The sequence below is a fragment of the Pleurodeles waltl genome, chromosome 7, assembly GCF_031143425.1.
Source record: "Pleurodeles waltl isolate 20211129_DDA chromosome 7, aPleWal1.hap1.20221129, whole genome shotgun sequence".
In the NCBI taxonomy this organism is placed as follows: domain Eukaryota; kingdom Metazoa; phylum Chordata; class Amphibia; order Caudata; family Salamandridae; genus Pleurodeles; species Pleurodeles waltl.
In genome coordinates, this window is record NC_090446.1 from 1,326,824,279 (window position 1) to 1,326,843,398 (window position 19,120).

Sequence of the window (19,120 nt, forward strand, 5' to 3'; positions counted from 1 at the left end):
AAGAGGCAAGTGCCATGACCTGACATTAAACACAGTACTATTATCCAATGCTTAGGGCATGGTTATCATATCGACTTGAAAGTTCACTTTTGTAATATAAACCAAGTCGACGCTAAATTCGTGCCCATCTCAAAACAGTAAAATTATGCTTCAAAAAGTAGCTTTTAAAAATAAAAAGGAGTACTTGGAAGGAAAACAATAATATACGGATTATACAGTGGTGAAACAATTACTGAGACAAATGTGACTGCAAAAATGGATAACTTAAACCAAATTTAAAACTCAAAAATGGAAATAATGTCCCCACGTACTGCATACTTCTTCAAGTGTAGTTTAATTTCCACTGATCCATTCACGGAAGCAGAAATACAAGTTGCAGACAAGCTGATCCTGCCTGACGGCTGAAGAATCTCACCCTACAAAACACACAGTGTTGGAGGACCTACATATGCCTCATCATGGAGAGGATGTTGGGAGTGCTAACAACGAGACAAAGCAATAGTACACCTGAAAATTAGCATCACACCATTAAAGAACGTCAAGCAAAAACATGTGTAAGAAAGACTAGCGGCTAGTCAAAGGAGAGACTCAAAACAAGCTGCTTTTCAAAGTTTAAGATGCAGGTTGCTGTGAGCTAGAACCCCCCCCAAATTTTGTAAAGTGTCATAGAATGCAGCAGCAAACACATGCAAATGTTGTTGCTGAACGTAAATGTTTGTAGCAGTAGTTCATCCCACCAGGACGCAGAGTCCTATCCCCTTGGGCAATACGTATCAACACAATGCGGGCAGCCCATCTCTTATGCTGTGTGTAGCTGTGACCAGATGAGAACCTGCATGCAAGAGCTGAGTACTCATACCCTTATCCTACAGCTGGCTTCTCAAGTTAGAGCGGTCTAGCAATACTTAGGCACACAGTCTGATTCTGGTGTGCTCAACAAAGCCAGTATACCACCAGGATGGTCCATTAACTCTGTTGCTTCACTCGAAGTACTTTGGCTGCACGATGGGATTTAAGCTGGATCTGGCTTGTTCTCTGTCTTCTTCCGAGGCTCTAAGTGAAGTCTCTGCAGGTTTTCAAATGCTCGATCAATGTTGAACGTAATATCCAGGCCAGATTTTCTTTGAAGCCAAGATTCGACTTCTGCCTTTACTTGCTCCATGGTTATAACGTCTTAAAAACAAGGAGTTATGTAGTGAGAACAGTCATCAATGGATATCTCTTTTACAACCCTCAACCCCTCTAAATCTCATTGCATGCAGCATGCTCATCTTCGATCTGGTTAAACTCTTTCAACAATCATTATCTAAGAAAATCGAAAAACTCATTTTGCAACTTTATTTTCTATACAGCACAGGTACATCGACATTAAAGCTTATTCTATTCCTGTGTGCTCCTAATTCATAAAGCTGTATAAGCCAGGCCTTACCAGTTACCGTAGCATTTAAATAATGGACTTTCAATAAACTCCCTAACCATCTCTCTGCCTACTCAAGTCACCTTCTTGTCTGCTCAGTCAGGAACAACAAAAATGCATCTGAACATAGTGCCAATGGATTGCTGCCTACCTGGGAGGCCTTCATATCCCTGACTACTGACCTCCCAACCCTTAAATCTTCATGGTGGATTTTAACATAGATTTAGGTCCCTGACACTTTTCAGTCTGCATTATTGACAACGCAACACACTGGCCGTTGTCAGTGGCATCCAGGGTTGAACAATGAAATCGCATTAGAAGGACTACATTCCAAACCTAACGCCGACCAATGATTCGGTAATTATTTGGCAATAACCAACAGTGGCTAACAGGGAGGTCTTCAGTTGTGTCTTTTTAAACAACATTTGCTCTCATATGTGACAAGACTCCATCCAAAATTCGGCTAAACCTTGACATTTCTTTACAATGCTAATCAACATGGCATGGTTTTTAATTCTATTTACTGTTTTTAATTACTTTTTATCTAGAGGACAAAAATATGAATTACTGTAGATTAACATCTAAAAACAGAATACAAAATAACAAACTTAAAATACAGAAAATAAAGGTACAGACCACAAATCAGTTAAGCTAATAGGTTTCGTTTTCATGTGTTAAGACATTGAACCGCGTGGTTACATGCATACTAAATGTATGGTTCACCACATGAAACCCAGACCTAATGGCTTAGCTAAGGTTAGATTGATAGTGAACAGCACAATCCTGCAGTACCAAAGTCTGTCACTAGACGTTTTAAGCATCAGCAGCACATGCCTGCAGAACCACATATGCTGTTACCAGGTGTACCGAGTGAGCTGCACAACCCTACACTACTACAGTACCACAGGCACATAAAAAAGTGCATAATTTACTTGTGGGAACAGAGGAAGAAGGAGCAACTGCATGATTTCCTCGTTGCAGACACTATCACTGAAAAACAAGGTGGATCCTTAAAAGAAAAGAAAACAGAGGGTCCGGATCCGGACCTTTATATATTTTTTGCAGCCTAATAGGAGCAGATTTTGCAGATGCTGACGAAACAAGTCTCTGCATTGCTGGGTCCTAAAGACACAGGATAAAAGGCAAAAAAGGTCTTGTTGATGGCCAGTGAGGAAACGTCTCAAAGATTACCAAGGTACAAGTGTTAGGTGTCTAAATAGGGTTGCAAAGCTTTTCTGCTCCCCTTACTAATATACCTCATTAAAGGTACTGATGTCATCAACGGGTGATCGTCTCAGAGGAGGTGAATCAGATAAAGTCAAGAATAGTTTCTGACAGAGGACTGAAGCCTTATTTTTTGCCTGTCTTTCAGATCTTCCTGGACATCATGAATCCAGTCATAAAACAGGTAAAAAAACAACCCTAGTCCTAAAGGATACTGAGTTAGGTGGAATAATCCAGGTTGCAAAAGAGTTTTTGAAGGAAAAACCCCCACAAAAGGCTGAACTCAGTGCACCACATTCTTGTTGCCAGGAGCCATAAAAGAGAACTGACCTAATAGTCACCTCTGGTAAAAGACGGGACACTGGAGGAAGGGTGGAGTCTTTACAGGCAGTGCCAGTTTTATGGCTTTTGATTGTGCAGTCTGTTAGAATTGCCCTGCATTCCCTTTATTATTCCTTTCAGAAAAAAAGGTTTGTGGGTGAAAAAAGAAATTAAGGGCCTCATTACAACCCTGGCGGTCAAAGACCGCCAGGGTTGTTTTGGCGATTGTACTGCCACCAGGCTGGCAGTACAAATTGGCATATTATGACCACGGCGGTAGCGCTGCGGTCGCGCCGCCGGGACCGGAGGTTTTCCGCCATTGTTGTCCCAGCGGTTATAACCCGCCAGGGCAGCGCTGCTTGCAGCGCTGCCCGGGGGATAATGACTCCCCTTCCCGCCAGCCTGTCCATGGCAGTTGAGACCACCATGGAAAGGCTGGCGGGAAGGGGAGGCGCGGGGCCCCTGGGGGCCCCACCCTGCTTTTCACTGTCCGCACAGCACAAAGTGAAAAGCGCGACGGGTGCAGCTGCACCCGTCGCACGGCCACAACACCGCCAGCTCCATTAGGAGCCAGCTCCAATGTTACGGCCGACATCCCCGCTGGGTCGGCGGGCGGAAACTCTGTTCCCGCCCGCCGGCCCAGCGGGGATGTTGAAATGCCGCACGGCGGTCCAACCTTGGCCATTTCTAGCCTTGCTCAGGCTGCAAACACAATTTCTTTATATATGCACTTTTCTTCTATAAAAAGAGCTTGCACAAGTATATATATATATATATATATATATATATATATATATATATATATATATATATATATATATATATATATTACAAAACAAGGTTGTCCTCTGTGAAAGCACACTCCCAACAGGTTATGTAATCGGGGAAATAGCAAAGCCAGCAACTCACAGTGAATTCTTTAAGCATTTTCATTATTCCAGGCCTTGTGTTGTTAATTCATCTCTGGACACGTGTTTGTGGGTTAATCCCTTCATCAGTATTTCACCCTCATAGGTGCAGCCATTGCTGGAGGTGTTCCAGACATCTCTTTCCTTGTTAAAAGACCGAGTGCATGGCTCTTCAGCTGGTTTAATTGCAGGCACCTGATTAGTCTGTTTAAATACCAGCCTTGCCCCAGTGGGCCTCTGAAGTGAGTTACAAAGTGCACGCTGGTTACGGTAGTCCTGCACATTATATCATATTACCCCAAGTGGGTTGCTGGATCCAGACAAAATAATGAAAACAAAGTGCATGACCTATTTAGGCAAATTCAAAGTAAAATTGTCGGATTTGCTGAAAATGTCCAATCTGATGTTCGAAATGTGACAATCCATTTTAGTCACACAGACCGGCTCCAATGTGCAGTGGTGCTGCTTTACCGGCTGGACAGTCTGGTAATTTATTGCAAAAGCGCACTCCCAGCAGGTTACGTAATCGGGGAAATAGCAAAGCCAGCAACTAACAGGGAATTCTTTAAGCATTTTCATTATTCCAGTCCTTGTGTTGATAATTCAATTTAAAAAGACTAATCAGACATGACAAACTGCCAGAGCTCCTCCGCTGTTCCGTTCCACTTTTGTTCTCGTAGTGAAAACCCTTCTTGAAGCAAGTTAACTGCATGTGTACGTGCATCATAAAATGGCTATATAATGAATGCTGTCAGAATTTCTAATATTGTTCTAATCGGCTACTTTTAGCGTCTGAGTCTATGTATGTGCCCTCCAGCAATAGGGAAGGGTTATACATGCAAATATCGACCACCTACACCTAATGCCTGTAGAATAAGTGGAATTAGTGGAGTGGGTTTGACTTGCCTACAGAGGTGGTAGATGTCATCTTGGCTGCTCGCCACCCATCTACCATGTTGATCTATTCTAGCTGCAGGGCATTTTGATGCCTAGTGCAAGGATTGTTGGTTCGATTCACTTAAGGTGAATCGCTCTGATTTACCACTCTGTTCTGTTCTTGAACCAGCAAGGCTTTCACATGGGCACCACCCTTTCCGGCCTTCCTCTGCCTGATCAACCTTCCCTATTTTAAATCATCTGTTGTGATGCCGTTTTTTGAAGGGGCTTACACTTTTGTTTACTCCTGCACCTTTCATTATGCCCCAGTGGAATTTAATCTGTTACTTACTTTCCTGAAGCTCATACATTTTGAGCCTGTGCACAATTGGTCTTTTAGGTTGCTGACCCTTAAGGACGTTATACTCATTACAATCACTTCAAGGCACTGTCACAGTGAACTGTGGGATCTCTTTGTGCACTCATCGTATACCACCTTCTTTCTGGACTTGGGTATCTTCTCTGCCAAAGCTGATATTGCACTTCCATGTGGGGTAGTTGATAACATTCCCTGCTTTCTTTTCTCTGCTACATCTCTCTAAGGAGGAGGAGAGACTTCAGCGGCTGAATCCTAAGACAGCCTTTAGTTTCTATTTGTACAAGACCAAGGAGCAGCTGGTGGACTACCAGCTTTTTGTTGGATTCCTAGTGCGAAAAAGGGAACTGCAGTCCAGAAATGGACCTTCACCAGAGAGATAGCCTTTTGTATACATATGTGCATCCTAAGAGGAGTCTCGTAAGGACCAACAGTACTGCTTAAGCAGGGAGTGTCCCTCTGAAGGCCATTAGCCAGGCTGCTGTTTGTTCATCCATCCACAGCTTTAACAGACACTATTGCATCACCCCTCAGATATGTAGAGAAGGCCACCTATCAGTGCAAGGGATCAATCACTGGAAAAGGTTTTCCTGGATATAGTCTGGGGCTTTGGCGAATTTGTAGTTAGGTGTATTCACCAGAAAGGTAGTTACCAAAGGCAAGTAATTTGTTCTTTTGGATTTTTGAAGTGTTTTCACAGTTTTCATACTTGTTGACTTTATTCTGAAAAAATTAAAACTCTGCAGTCTTCAAATTCAGTTTCATATGTTCACCTTCCCTGCTGCAAAATGGCATTTCTGTATTAAAATGGTATAGACAAACAATGATAGCCCTGGCTTGACCTCCCTGTATGCCCATTTTTTGGATTACAATTAGGGCAGATGGTTTCACTTGAGGACTGTTTGAATATACTTCTCCAAAATTGTAACAGTTGTGGCCCTTCTGCATGATCAGAAACTCAAGAAATCACAATTTTATCCTTTTGGATCAGTATTTTGCATTTTTCGCCTTGCTGACTCTGACAGTAATTTAACATTTTCACGCAGCTTCCAGACATTTTCATTAAGGTGCCCAACTGTTTCTTCCCGCTCCTTAACAATTTACACTACCTCCCTCAGGTCAGCATCCAGCAAGGTCACTTCTTTCAAGATAGTATGGATCTTGTTTTCCAGTTCAATGTCAAACAGTACTTGTCTCTGCAAATTATTTAATGCTGTCTGTACACTCGGGTGCTCATTCCGAGTCTGGCAGTCTTGAGACCACCAGACTCGGGGTGGCCATCGGACCGTTGCAGTAGTGGCGATCCGATCCTCCACATTCCAACCGTTGCCGAAACGCTGCAGTAATACCGCTGACACAGCCAAGCCAGGAGTCAGTGAGTCAGGACACCGCCGGCAGTATTCTGACATCACCACAGGGCCGGCAGACGGAAACAGAGTTGCTGCCCACAGAACCATAGAAATTCAGCTGTTATTGTTAAGTCGTATGTTACGAAACTATAACTCCAAAAAGCACAATTTATGGACCAAGATCTAGCTTCCTGCCAAATTTCGTGTAATTCCATTCAGTGGTTCGGGCTGTAGCCGTGTCTAAAGATTGCAAAATTCCCATAGATGTAGAAAGGGGAAAAAGCGTTTTAAGACACCCCCTTTTCACGGCCGCTCTTTGACGAACCACCCTGAAACTTTCCACACAGCAACTGAAGTAACTGGTACACTAGTTTTGAAAATTTCATGAAGATTTGTCAAACGGCCCCAAAGTTCTAATCAAAACAAAACATGCTTCATCTATGGGAAAAGTTGGTACTAACCATACCTACCTACTGACTACCGCCAGAACATATATATCTTTCTGAGGTCTTGTCATTTTCTTTAGTAAAGCTGGATAGCATGCTGGGGCAACGAGCAGCTAATGGGTTATAGTACTGCACAATGCTAGCTGAGCTGAGTAGCGAACTCCCACAGTAAAAAATAGGGAAGACTAAAGGTTACTATAGAGTTTGTTCTCTCTTACATAATGACACTGAGAGAAATAAACATATAGAGAGGAGCAAGATCCAGGGTCATACTCTACACATTCAGGCACTTATCACATGCACACATTTACATGACTGTGACGGTGGGACAGTATACATCTCTTAACAACATATTTTCATAAATACAAAAGCTCTGCACGGTGCTTGCCATCCTTCAGCAGCCCCACTTGATGGCACCAGAATATGTTAGCCCGAACAGGAAATGGGGATGACAGCTCTTTTCAGCCTCAAAGTCTACCTATCCTAGACAGAATACTAAATGGATGGCAGCAGGGTCAGTAAGATGCAGAAAGACGCAGAGAGTAGCTCTTGTGTATGGTCTGCTTGACAGTCAGAATGATTGCAATTTAGGGCCCTTGTTATAAGTGACACAGCATTTTGATACGATAATTTTTGCATAGGTAAAATCAGATACCAACGTGTTAGGATGTAGTACTTATTGCATATTCTGAGTTTTTGGGGAATAATTTGAATTTTGGTGCTTACCATATCATAATCTGGATGTCCCAGTGAAACCCTACCCTTTTTTCTCTTTTTAAATTCCAACAGGTTTGACCTGTTTAAATTTAACGAATGGTATGATCTTTATCACAGTTGGTAACTACCAGGTGCAATAAACGTTGCACCATTTGTAATTCTGATCCACTTGCAAAAACGTTCTTGTGAATGTATCACAATTAAAGGGCCACTCGTAAATCTATACAGCAAATATAAATGATTAGTTTTTCTCTGATGATATATTAAGGACCTCATTATGAGTGTGGCAGCCTTAAGACCGACACAATCGCGGTGGCGGTCTAACTGCTGTGGACCCGGCGGTAAAGACCACCGCATTACAAGTCTTGCGGTTTGGCCGAAGCCAAAACACCACCCACGCCGCCAGTCCCGCCGGTCCGGCCAGTTCGCCGAGGCCGTTGGTGATTTCCTCCGGGACGGTGGTCTTAAGCCTAAGACCGCTGGCCATATTAGGAGGTAGCAAATCGCCAGGCTTTTTGTGGCATCGCCCCACCATGAAAACCCTGGTTGCAATGCACCCGGCAACAGGAATCCTCATTCCTATTGCCGGCACACGCACCCCCCCACCTGTCCACAGTTGCAAACACCCCCGCCCCCACCAGACTGCATGCATACATACAAACACCTCCACTCAACTGCACGCAAACATCCCCACTTGCTCTCAGACATACATGCACCCCCACTCACTCTCACATTGACATACACACCCCCACTCGCTCTCACACATACACATCCCCCTCTGCATTCATACACACCCCAGCCCCCGCCGCATTCATACATACACCCACCACCTTCTGCATTCATACATATCCCCCTCCGCATTCATTCACACACTCCCCCTCCATGCACACAAACAGTGACACACGCAGGCACAACCATTCCGACACGCACACACACACACGCACATCCTCGCACACACCACACACATGCACCTGCCACACCCCCCAAACACTTTTGGTCGCTCCATCTACCTGTCTGGGCCGCACAGCAGCCCACGTCGAGGTGGTCATCAGGGAGGGGGTGGATGTCGGCGCTTTCACAGCCAATGCTGCACCGCCGTACAAGGACCGCTGTGCCAAATTACTGCTCGTAATATGGTGGGCAGAGTCCTTGCGGTGTGGCAGTGCTGGCCGTGGAGCAGCCTTTCTCCCACCCTCAGCCGGCCTGGCAGTGTCGGGTTTGTGTCTGTGATCTAGCGGGCTTCGGTCTCTAACTCGTAATACGGCAGTCGTGAGACCCCCGCACCACCGAGCGGTCTTTTGGCGGCCGCCAGTACGGTGGTCTTCCAAAAAGACCGCCAATATCACAATGAGGGGCTAAGTGTATTGTCCACTTCTTTAGCAAAATAATGAACTCTACATAGAATGATGCAGAATAAGCATTATCAAAAAATATACCCTAGAAAGAAAATGGTGAATGTATTGACAAAGGCTATAGAGAGAGCTGGCCCTATGATTACAAAGTAAGGCCAGCACCCTATGGATCAAGACTATGGGCCTGATTCTAACTTTGGAGGACGGTGTTAAACCGTCCCAAAAGTGGCGGATATACCACCTACCGTATTACGAGTCCATTATATCCTATGGAACTCGTAATACGGTAGGTGGTATATCCGCCACTTTTGGGACGGTTTAACACCGTCCTCCAAAGTTAGAATCAGGCCCTATTTTTTTTTCTCTCTGCTACACAATAGATATAGCAGACCCGGGGAAACATTTTACATGTACCAAACCAACAGTCTGCAAGACAAGAAGACAAAACTGTGACATTATTGTCTTGGCTCTTCAATAGGAAACAACAGTGTGACAATATATTATGTTTACAAACTGCAGCAGGGGTCTGTTTGAACACTCAAGTAGGTATTAATGTTTTAGACTTTACTTGAAACAAGTGTACACAAAGCTTCTCCAGCCTGATTTCAAATGGATTGCAGGATTTCCTAGGCTGACCAAAGAGCGAAGAGAAGATGATGAATGGAGGCAAAACCGGCAGAATCGTATTCAGCTTCTCAATATGTAGTGGAGTATAGACTTAATGGAGGCCAAAGAGATGGCTAGTGCTGTCAGTTACAATGAGGGGGATGATAATAAACTCCTTATCCACAAAAAAAAAACTATTAGGCTGCTTGTCATATCGATCCCTCTCAATTATTAAATTGATATGAAGATTCTTAGTAAAACTCTAATGGTGAGGCTTATGGGGGTAATTTTTTAGTTAGTAAACCCAGAAACACAGAAGCAGAAATAATGAATTAACTGAGCATGGGTGAAGGGGAGTCTGTGAAGCAAGTCTGTAGTGTCTGTGTTAGATATCGCAAAGGGTTTTGATATAGTAATAGTTGGCAAGATGCTTGAAGAATTGCAATATGTGAACTTTCTTAACAGGGCTCAACTGGTGTACGTAGCGTCCATGGCAAGGGTCAGGAAAGACATAGTGATCACAGAGGGATGTACCCAGAATAGAAGTAGTCACCAGAAGAGAAGTAATCACCATGGTTGTCCCTGCTCGTTTCTTCTGTTTGCATGTGTGTGATGGAAACGTTATTGGTAGGCTAAGGAGGAACCTCTTGAACAGGAATGATTACAAAGGTGGCATTGATGTATGCTGACAATACATTACTATATCTGCTGGACATGACAAATTCTTTCCTCGTCATACTTTAGTAACTGAAAGTCCTGGAGCAGGATGATGCTTGCACACCAATATGTATAAATAATGTTATCTACCTTTGAAAGGTCTAGTAGGAACATCCTGAGAATTACTGTTAGTCCTGAACATAACATAGCAAACAGACAAATCTCAATATGTAGGGATTCCGGTGGCACATGTGACAACCGATGTGTTTAGATAGAATGTGGGCAGGGGCAGGGGCAGTGATGGCTTGAAACAATCAGCAGAATTCTGGAAATAGATTTCGCAGGTACCACAAATAATTAATCTATCTCGATGCCTGTATGTCCTGAATAAAACTATGTGTCTCTTTTCAGCAAAGATATTTTAAGAACTGGACCTTTTTTTGGTTAAGATAGCATGGGCAGGGAAACACCGTAAAGTATAACTGGAACTCCTGAAACAATCCTACGGAAAGGGAGGACTGGGCATTACTTTTTTATACGTATTAAGAAACTTCAAAACTGCAAGATCTGTTGGAGGACTCAGTCTACCTATGGGAAGGTGTGGCTGGGAGTTGATTAACAAAGTTAGAAAGACAATGTTCACTCAAGACCTTCTCTTAGGGTATTGCCAACCTTAAGAGGAATGAGAAAAGACATCTCTAAGAAGGTAGTAGGTGGATGCGATAAAAAAGTGGACATGATCTCCAATAGCAATTTCAAATTTTTGAAGAGGCACAGGAATAGTTGACAACAATTTCTACAATATGAGAGACAAGCCAGAATAGCAATGCAAGGTTGGGCGTCCTTCTGAGATATGCTGGGGGAGACTCTCAGATTTAAGCTGGTTCTGTTTAACTATGTACACAACATATTTAACTTCCAAGAAGTGTCCATCATCATGCCCTAGGTATTACAAGGGGAGACAAACTTTATACACAAAATGTGGCAATGCCTCAACATACAGGCTATTGGGATAGTATGGAATCAGACTGCAGCAAGTGGTGAGTGACTTGGTCTCATTAGAGCCAAAACAGTTTTAAATAATTGCACACTTGAAGAAAGGAAAATTAGGCACACGTTTGCAACGCTGAGTGTCTTAGAAGCAAAGAGTTGAATAATGATTCACTGGCTAAGTGACTTAAGTGGAGCTGTTAGATAAGAACATGCCTAAACAGATTTGAAATATGTGGAGGAATTATTTGCCTAAATAGAGCTTCTTCAGATGTGGTCATATCTACTGGATAATCGGCCAACTTAAAAAGCGACAAGTTGTTTAATTTTTGTTAGCTGACTATACCCTGTTTTCACAGATAAGCCAACACCCTCCCGCCTCCATAACCACTGTGCACTTAATAATGTTTGTGGGTTGACTGGAGGCCAAATTAGAGTACATTATTCTCTAAATGTGACTTTTTTCTGAAACTTGCTATGTTTTCTTGCAACTGGAATGTAAAGTCTGTATCATGCAGAACTACTAGACTACTCTCCGACTTTGAGCCGGTGGAACATTTGATAAGGTGCTACCATGCCTTATTATGCTCTTTACTGATCAATCTGTTGACATGAACTACTTATTTAGTCCTTTTTTTGCATTAGAAAGTATGATAAGAGGGCGTGATCCAGATGGCGACCACAAGGCCTCAGTCTTGTAGAGCTCCTGAATTAGTACTCTCAGAGCTTTTCCACCAGCCAAGCCACCCTCAACTCCCACCACCACGCTGCAGTATTTCAGCCAATTTTGATTTTCTGAGAGGACATTGGGTAGTCAATGGGAATAAAAAATGGAAGAGAAAGGGGATTGTGCAATGTTCTCACTATGGGAAAGCTATTGTCTGTCTCAGGCCGACTTGCAGGTGAGTGACTACATGACCACGTATGACATGTCCAACTCCAGGAAAGTGGCTAAAAGACCTGAGAGACTTGAGGGGGTGCGGCTTAGTGCAGTAAGAGGTGAAACATGATAGCAAAAAGAGAAAGTATGCCACCATTTACAAGTACAGACCATTCGTCCTAAAGGGAGACACCAAGAGTTTGAGAGGTGTTAAATCCCGTCCATTAACCATTCACTAAAGGCAATTATCTGGTGCAGGGACTCTATTCAAAAGGTTTATCCATTCAAAGACCAATCAGAGGGAGGAGGAGAAGTATGATTGAAACAAAGACAACACTTTGCATTCTATTACCCTTTCAGCGTTTATGATGATTTAGATAAGGTGCTTTCGAGAACAGACATACTTCCTATTTGAAAGCCAAGTTTGATGAGCTTTAGGGTTCAGTACTGGTGGACTGTGCTCCCTGCAGCCATAAAGGGGTAGCGTGAAAATTCACTCCTTTGAAAGTATCACCTACCTACTTGATTTCCTTGACCATTATCACTATATAGTGTCATAAACCTGATTTTAATTAGTTTATTTAATTAATTAATTAAATTAAAGCTATTTAAATTTATGTAAAATATTAGAACTGAAATCGAATGAATTTTGGGATCCCACACAGGGGCGGAATATTATAATGTTTATGAATTTAAAAAAAAATATTAAATGAAAGAGAATACTGGGGTGCATATGACGAGGTATAACTAGCAGACTGGCTGGGTTGACAAGTTAGACCTAGCAGACTGTGGTTGGCCACAGGACACATAAATAGCACGGCACAGGACGATACTAAGTTCTAAAATCCCCATTTAAAGATTAGTATTCAACTCAATTGCCCACACATCACGTATTGTATCCAGTGCTGGAGCCCACTGTTAGACTCTGTGTCCAGTTCTGGGCCCCACATGTCCACCGGGATAAACACAGAGAAAGTGCAAAGATGGGCTACCAAAATAAATGCTATTTGGTTTTAACCGTACGCCTTGTGAGGAAAGGCTCAGAACTGAGAACACTGCAGAAAAATATCTAGCAGGCACAGAGTACAGGAGGTCGGAAAGATTGGGGGGTGGGGGTGGTGTCAGAAAGAAGCCACAATTAAATCCCATTTGAAACACCCAAATGTTGTTAAAAAAATCTTTAATATATCAATGTTGTTATTTGTTAGCAAGGGGGCGGAGCATACCCTCCTGGGCGACAGTGTGCCCGACAAATCTGCATTATATAACAGGGTGAAATGAGAGAGACCATTCTCCTCCTTACTTACATGTACATTGTTCTTATTAAGTTTGATTTAAAAGATTTGTGTCTAATTTGTATCAATTTGTGACATATATATACATAATCATTATTTTGTGTCCTCACTATTTTCATTTTAGTCTAGCTACTCAGCCATTTTGCCTCTTTACACTGGCATCGCTTTGATTCACAGTATTCAGCATTTCTTTATTAGGGCTTCGATTACATTTTGATGTCTTAACATCACCGTGACTCGTGCTGTTGTCACTGTGGAACCCCTGGTGGTTCTTGATCAGTTCAGCTTTCCGCTGTGTGTTCTGTATTTCTCCTTCAAGGAATGAAAAACGTCTTCAATTCAGCTAAATCTGCACGCTCACTTCACTACCAAAAGCTGAATTCCGTTTCGGCATATGGTTCAATTGAAAATTGGTAATTATTAAGAAATAAAAAGTACAGGATAACTAAAAACTTACAAAAATTGTGTGTCAAATGGGTGGTTTCAAGACAAGTCATTGTGCAGCAACCATGAGCACCCGGAAGGTAAATAGTTTATCGCCCTAAATGAAATACAATTTTGAGTAGGGTTAGTTTGGACAAGGGGCAAAGGAGCTAGATCGCAAGCACTGGAGACGGGTGTGGGCTGGACTGGACCGGTCAGGTTCCGTGGGCACATTTTGTATTTCGCAGTCTCCCGCAGTTAGCAGTCACTGATTGCACCATGACCGACGGGGTCTCCTGGGTGGTCGTCTGGGGCAGCAGGACAGGTTAAATAATGGGCAAGTATACCTGATCACACATCACTGCCTGGTTGCCCCTGATGACTGCCAGCGCAGCCTTTGCCCAATTTCAGCACCAGAATTCCTCTTTTTCGGGGATCAATGATGCTCTCCGACTGGGCCAGCCTCACCAATGGTTGGTTCTGTCTGTCAGCCTGGGTGTGTCTCTACTGCTGACTGAGGAGAACTCTTTTCTCTTGTAAAGCGCACAGGCACGCAGGGCAGTAACATGTCAGGGTCGACAGGGAGCCTAAAGACCGCAAATTAATCCAAGAGGGTCACCTACGTGCTGTTCTAGTCAGCATTTAATCTCCCCACCTCTTCTGACAAAATGAAGGAGGGTGATTGAATTTTCACAACCGCCTTCTCAAAACGCTCCTTAATACAATAAAATCCGCCTCGGCCCTCCCTTTCCTGAGGACACCGGGTAAGGCTTGATTATCACTCTAAAATGCAGGGTTACTAACTTGGAGGTCATCGACCCCTGGCATAGGCAACTCTTTCTCGGGTGGATCCGCAGCTGGCTTAGAAAACTAAACAATTTCAGTAGATTACTAAAACATACATGCATATAATAATCAAACATTACAAGCTTAAACAGTCTGGAAATGTGGAGGGATTTGACATTGGTGACAAAACGGTGTTTGCTAGCCTTACATTAATTTGTGAGAGCAGCACGAGTACAGCAAAGGAGGAGGCTAGCATAGATGATTGGTGACCCCAAGTGTCTGTGATGCACAAATTGCAGCAGATTCATCTGCAGGTGTCAGCCACCCATTATAGGTCCATATCATTGGTGTGCCACCCACTAAATACCAGTTAACCTTCCTTTAGGATGGGGGCAGTGTCATCCTCATAGGAGCAGAGCTTTACCCTGAGGCAGGAAGGGGGGTTGGAAAGCAGGAGTTAGAAAAGCTACATGCTCCCTATAGTGATGTAGATACAATGGACTTGTTCTGCCTCTGTATAAGTAATTACATTTATTCTCTCTCAGTTTTTTCTTTAGGTCACATGGCTACAGTGTGTGCATGGATCCTTGATCATGCTTTCAGGGGGCATTCAAAGTCAACTTTTGCTCAGATCCAGTTTAACAGACAGGCAACAGAAACAGGCCTTCAATTCTACTGGGCTGCAAGTAGTGATATTTGCATGGCTTGTTAACACCAGCTTGTCAGTGAGATTGCAGCATTCATCATCCTCCACGTTGGTGGCAACGAATCACCAATGTTAGAAGACGTGCATTATTTGAGGACTTGGAGTGTGTGGGCTTGACTACTGTATGGTCCCACCTCATCCAGAGGAGCTGTCTCAAGATGGTACCAGTTCCCTGAGGGCCTGAATAAGTTAGGAAGGACTCTTGAACGCTCAACAGCTGTTGTTTCACAGGGATGGAGTTAATTGGTCAGCCCAAGGCCGCAAGTTTTCCATAGAAGCTTGGTGGCATTCGCTCCATGGCATTTCTTGCAACGCTAAGCAACAGAATCTGGGGAGGCCTGGTCAGTTGGGGAACCACCCTGGCCTATGGCAGGGAAGGAGTCATATTTGGCCACAAAACAGGTAGTCAACCTTGGCATCAAGAATATAAGTGCAGGCAAATTCAAGATGGAATTGGATTTTAACCCTTTAGCTCAAGCGGGGGGCAGGGATACTACAGTCTCTACTGGAAGGCTGGGGACACCCACTACAAATTGTCCATAGTCGCCCATGGTACTCCATTACATGGCCCTGGGTATATTGGTGAATGGTGGCTGTGCCAGGGGACCAAGGTTTGGCCTGGTTGACAAGGCCCATCTCCCAGTGGGTCCAGGGGGAATCCCTGTATTGGGTGGCTCTGACACAGTTGCTTGGGGGACCAGCTGTTATGCCGGCCCAAGCTCCCTCTGTCTTGAGGGGGCTGGTGATTGTGACTTGTAGAGGACAACTTATGGAGGGACCTGCTGGGCTTTTGTCCTGGGTTCAAGTCACTTGAATCAGTCGATGCCACAAGGGCCTGAGGGGTGGTACTGATGCTGTACTGAACATATTGTAACTTCATATGGAAACTAAAAATTTGGTGTGTTTATGAGATGTTATAAGTATGGTCAGAGAATGGTATATTTTCTAACAGAAGAATTATGGCTTGCATTGGGTCCTTTTATAGAATCAGCTACATGCTTCAGTTTGTAATGTCTTTCTGATTTGAGATATGACCAGTCTCAATGTAGTCCCCGACCACCAGGATGAACCACCCAGAAGCAACCATGCAGCCAGCAGAAACAATTGATCTGGGTTGACAAAGCAGTTATTAAGACACACCTGTAGGACACTCATGTAGGCTGGTGGTGTTGGAGGAGGCTCTCAGCTGCATTAGGAAGCTCTGTGCCAGTATCACCTCTTTGGCGTGCTCTTCCTGTGCCCGCATGGTCAGAGCCCCCAGAAGCTCGGCATTATTAGAAGTGCTGCGGTAGTACAGCATATGGGCGAGCTCCAGGGAGTGTGCCCTCCGTCGCTGAGCGAAGGTCTAAAAAAAAGGAGTAACACACATGATTAAGACTGTAACACTGCTGTACAATGCATCAAATAGCTAAGAACACAGTGAACAGATTTCAACAGGATTAGATACATTAGGCACATTACTAAGTAAAAGCTTTGTATATTCACTTTAGTCACACTCGTAAATTAGGTATAACCCTTACTGCTTATAGCAAAGAAGGACAGAAAAGTTACAGTGCATGGTGCAAGACGGAGGTGGGGACTGGCCTTAAGCAGAATCACTGTGAAGGTGGGAAGTGTGTTTGTTGCAAATCTTGAATGTTGCATAAAATCTTTTCAATGCTCCAAGTGGGAAACAGCAATTAACAATGAGAACGTATGTATACTTTTGCAATTCGGGTCTTTTACACCTGCAAAAATGCTTTTTTTATGTACAGAATTGCAATTTGAGTTTGGGATTTGATATTTGTAAGGGGCATGCTTATGGCGTCCATTCCAAATACCAAATCGTAGTGGTATGTATTAATGTTCTGAGACCAAGCTCTGCATAGCATTAGTCTTTTACCATCTCCTCAAAAGAGGTGGTAAGCAATTTCCAAATGTGAAGGAGTCCCTACGGGACACTTTCATCTTTGTGAATGTTGACAAAAACATTTTTTAAGAGTAGACAGTGCTCCTGCGGACCACTCCCCACTCTTAAAAAACAGAACTTATACTGTTAATTTTGTTAACACCTTCTTGTTTTCCTTAAACGAAAACGGTTTGCATTTTAAAAACAAAAAAAGACTACTTTATTTAAAAGCAATCACAGACATGGTGGTCTGTGGACCTCAGCAGGGCACCATCTCAGTGATGGCTGGCATTTCTAATGGGATGCAAATTGCCACCTATCACATTAATATTCATGGTAGGTCGATTTATAGCTCACTAAGAATCGCTAATGGAAAAAGAACATTAGAAACAGTGATTGCCCAACAACAATTCGGAAAAACACTATTTGGAAATCATTGATCCTAACACTTTAAACCAAACTTTTTTTTATAGTAGCTGGGTTCCATGAGCCTTATCAAGCATCCCTTAGAATCTGGTCCAGTTAGCAACTCAAAAATTGGAGGTACATGCTCTATGGGCCCATGCCCCCCTTCATTGCTTTCGAAGAGCGGTCTCATATACTGGAATGTGGCAGCCAGCTGGTACAATTTAAGGTTCAGGAAAGCCACCACCTCCTCTCCCCAGGTAAAGTCAAATACCTGATCGCTCTCCTCGTTTTACAGTATGAACATATAAATCTGGTAACCAAGGCGTCCATTGCTTTATACCACAAGTTTTCAAACTCTATCGAGATAGCACAGAAGAGATATAGAACCTACGGCAAGAATAGCATTTTCACAATGTTGCACCAACCACAATGGATAGATGAAGGTTATTCCATGTCCCAAAGTCCTGTCTTGCATTCCCAATTATGGGAACAATATTAATCTTAACCAACTGATCAAGTTTCACATTGATAATAATACATAGATATACTGCCTGCTCAACCACCTGCAGGTCCTAAACAGTAGTTCACCTGTTCACCACCAATTGTGTCTTACTGCTATTCAGAGAGTACCCTGAAAACTCACAGAATCTGGTGCCTTCCTCCTTCACTACAAGCAGGGCTGCATCCGGATCTTCAGTAAAAACTACAATATCATCAGCAAAGGCTAAGATTTTCATCTCTCAGCCATAACGTCCTACTTGCTATATGGCTGTATTAGTCTCTAGCCAGTGGATGAAGGGATCGATTTATAGCGTGAATAGCAAGGGAGAGCAGGAGCCTGCCTTGTTCCTCTCCCGATATAAATTGGCCACCCATCATTTGTAACCGGGCCACAGGTTTGTTGCCTGCACTGCCTTGATATACCGCATTCCTAATACAAACGAGCTCATGAATTTCCATAGATAGTCCCAAGTGACCCTGTCAAATGCTTTTTCAGCATCCAACAGGACCACTGCCATGGGCTTGTTTGCAACATCAGCTGCGTCAAAGAGTCTTATCACCTAACAAGTATGATCGGTGGTATCCCTCCTGGGGATAAAGCAATGCTGGTTGGTAGGAACCAGTTTGGCAATGATGTGGTCCATCCAAGCAGCTAACATTTTAGTGTATACCTTTGTGTTGCTATTTATTAAGGTTATTGGACAATATGATCCTCGCTCGCAGGAGCCCTTTCCTTTCTTTAGGAAGACAATGATGTTGGTGGTAGACCAAGAATCGGGAGCCTTTTGACCCTTCTGTACTTGAAGAAAAAGCTCCAACATATCGGGAATTAGAGCTGTACAAAAGACCTTATACAATTCTAATGGGATTTCCCCGTACCTTCCCCGTAGGTAGTTCTTGTAGAGCTGCTTGAATGCCCTCAAAGGAATGAGGCGGATTGGAAAGCCTGTGGAACAGGCTTTGGGGAGATCTTTGCTAATGCAGAGCCTGTAAT

At 43.4% G+C, this 19,120-nt stretch overlaps 1 protein-coding gene across 1 annotated transcript in view; it reads right to left on the reverse strand.

Moving 5' to 3' along the window:
• Positions 1–318: 318 nt before the first annotated feature.
• TMEM143 (transmembrane protein 143) overlaps positions 319–19,120 on the reverse strand; it is a 242,447-nt gene continuing 223,645 nt past the window's right edge. Inside the window, exons 7-8 of the mRNA XM_069200678.1 lie at positions 16,470–16,674; positions 319–1,173 (exon numbers count right to left, since the gene is read on the reverse strand). Of these exons, the coding sequence (XP_069056779.1) occupies positions 1,013–1,173; positions 16,470–16,674 (366 nt within the window). The 3' untranslated portion in view covers positions 319–1,012. The remainder of the gene's footprint in view (positions 1,174–16,469; positions 16,675–19,120) is intronic.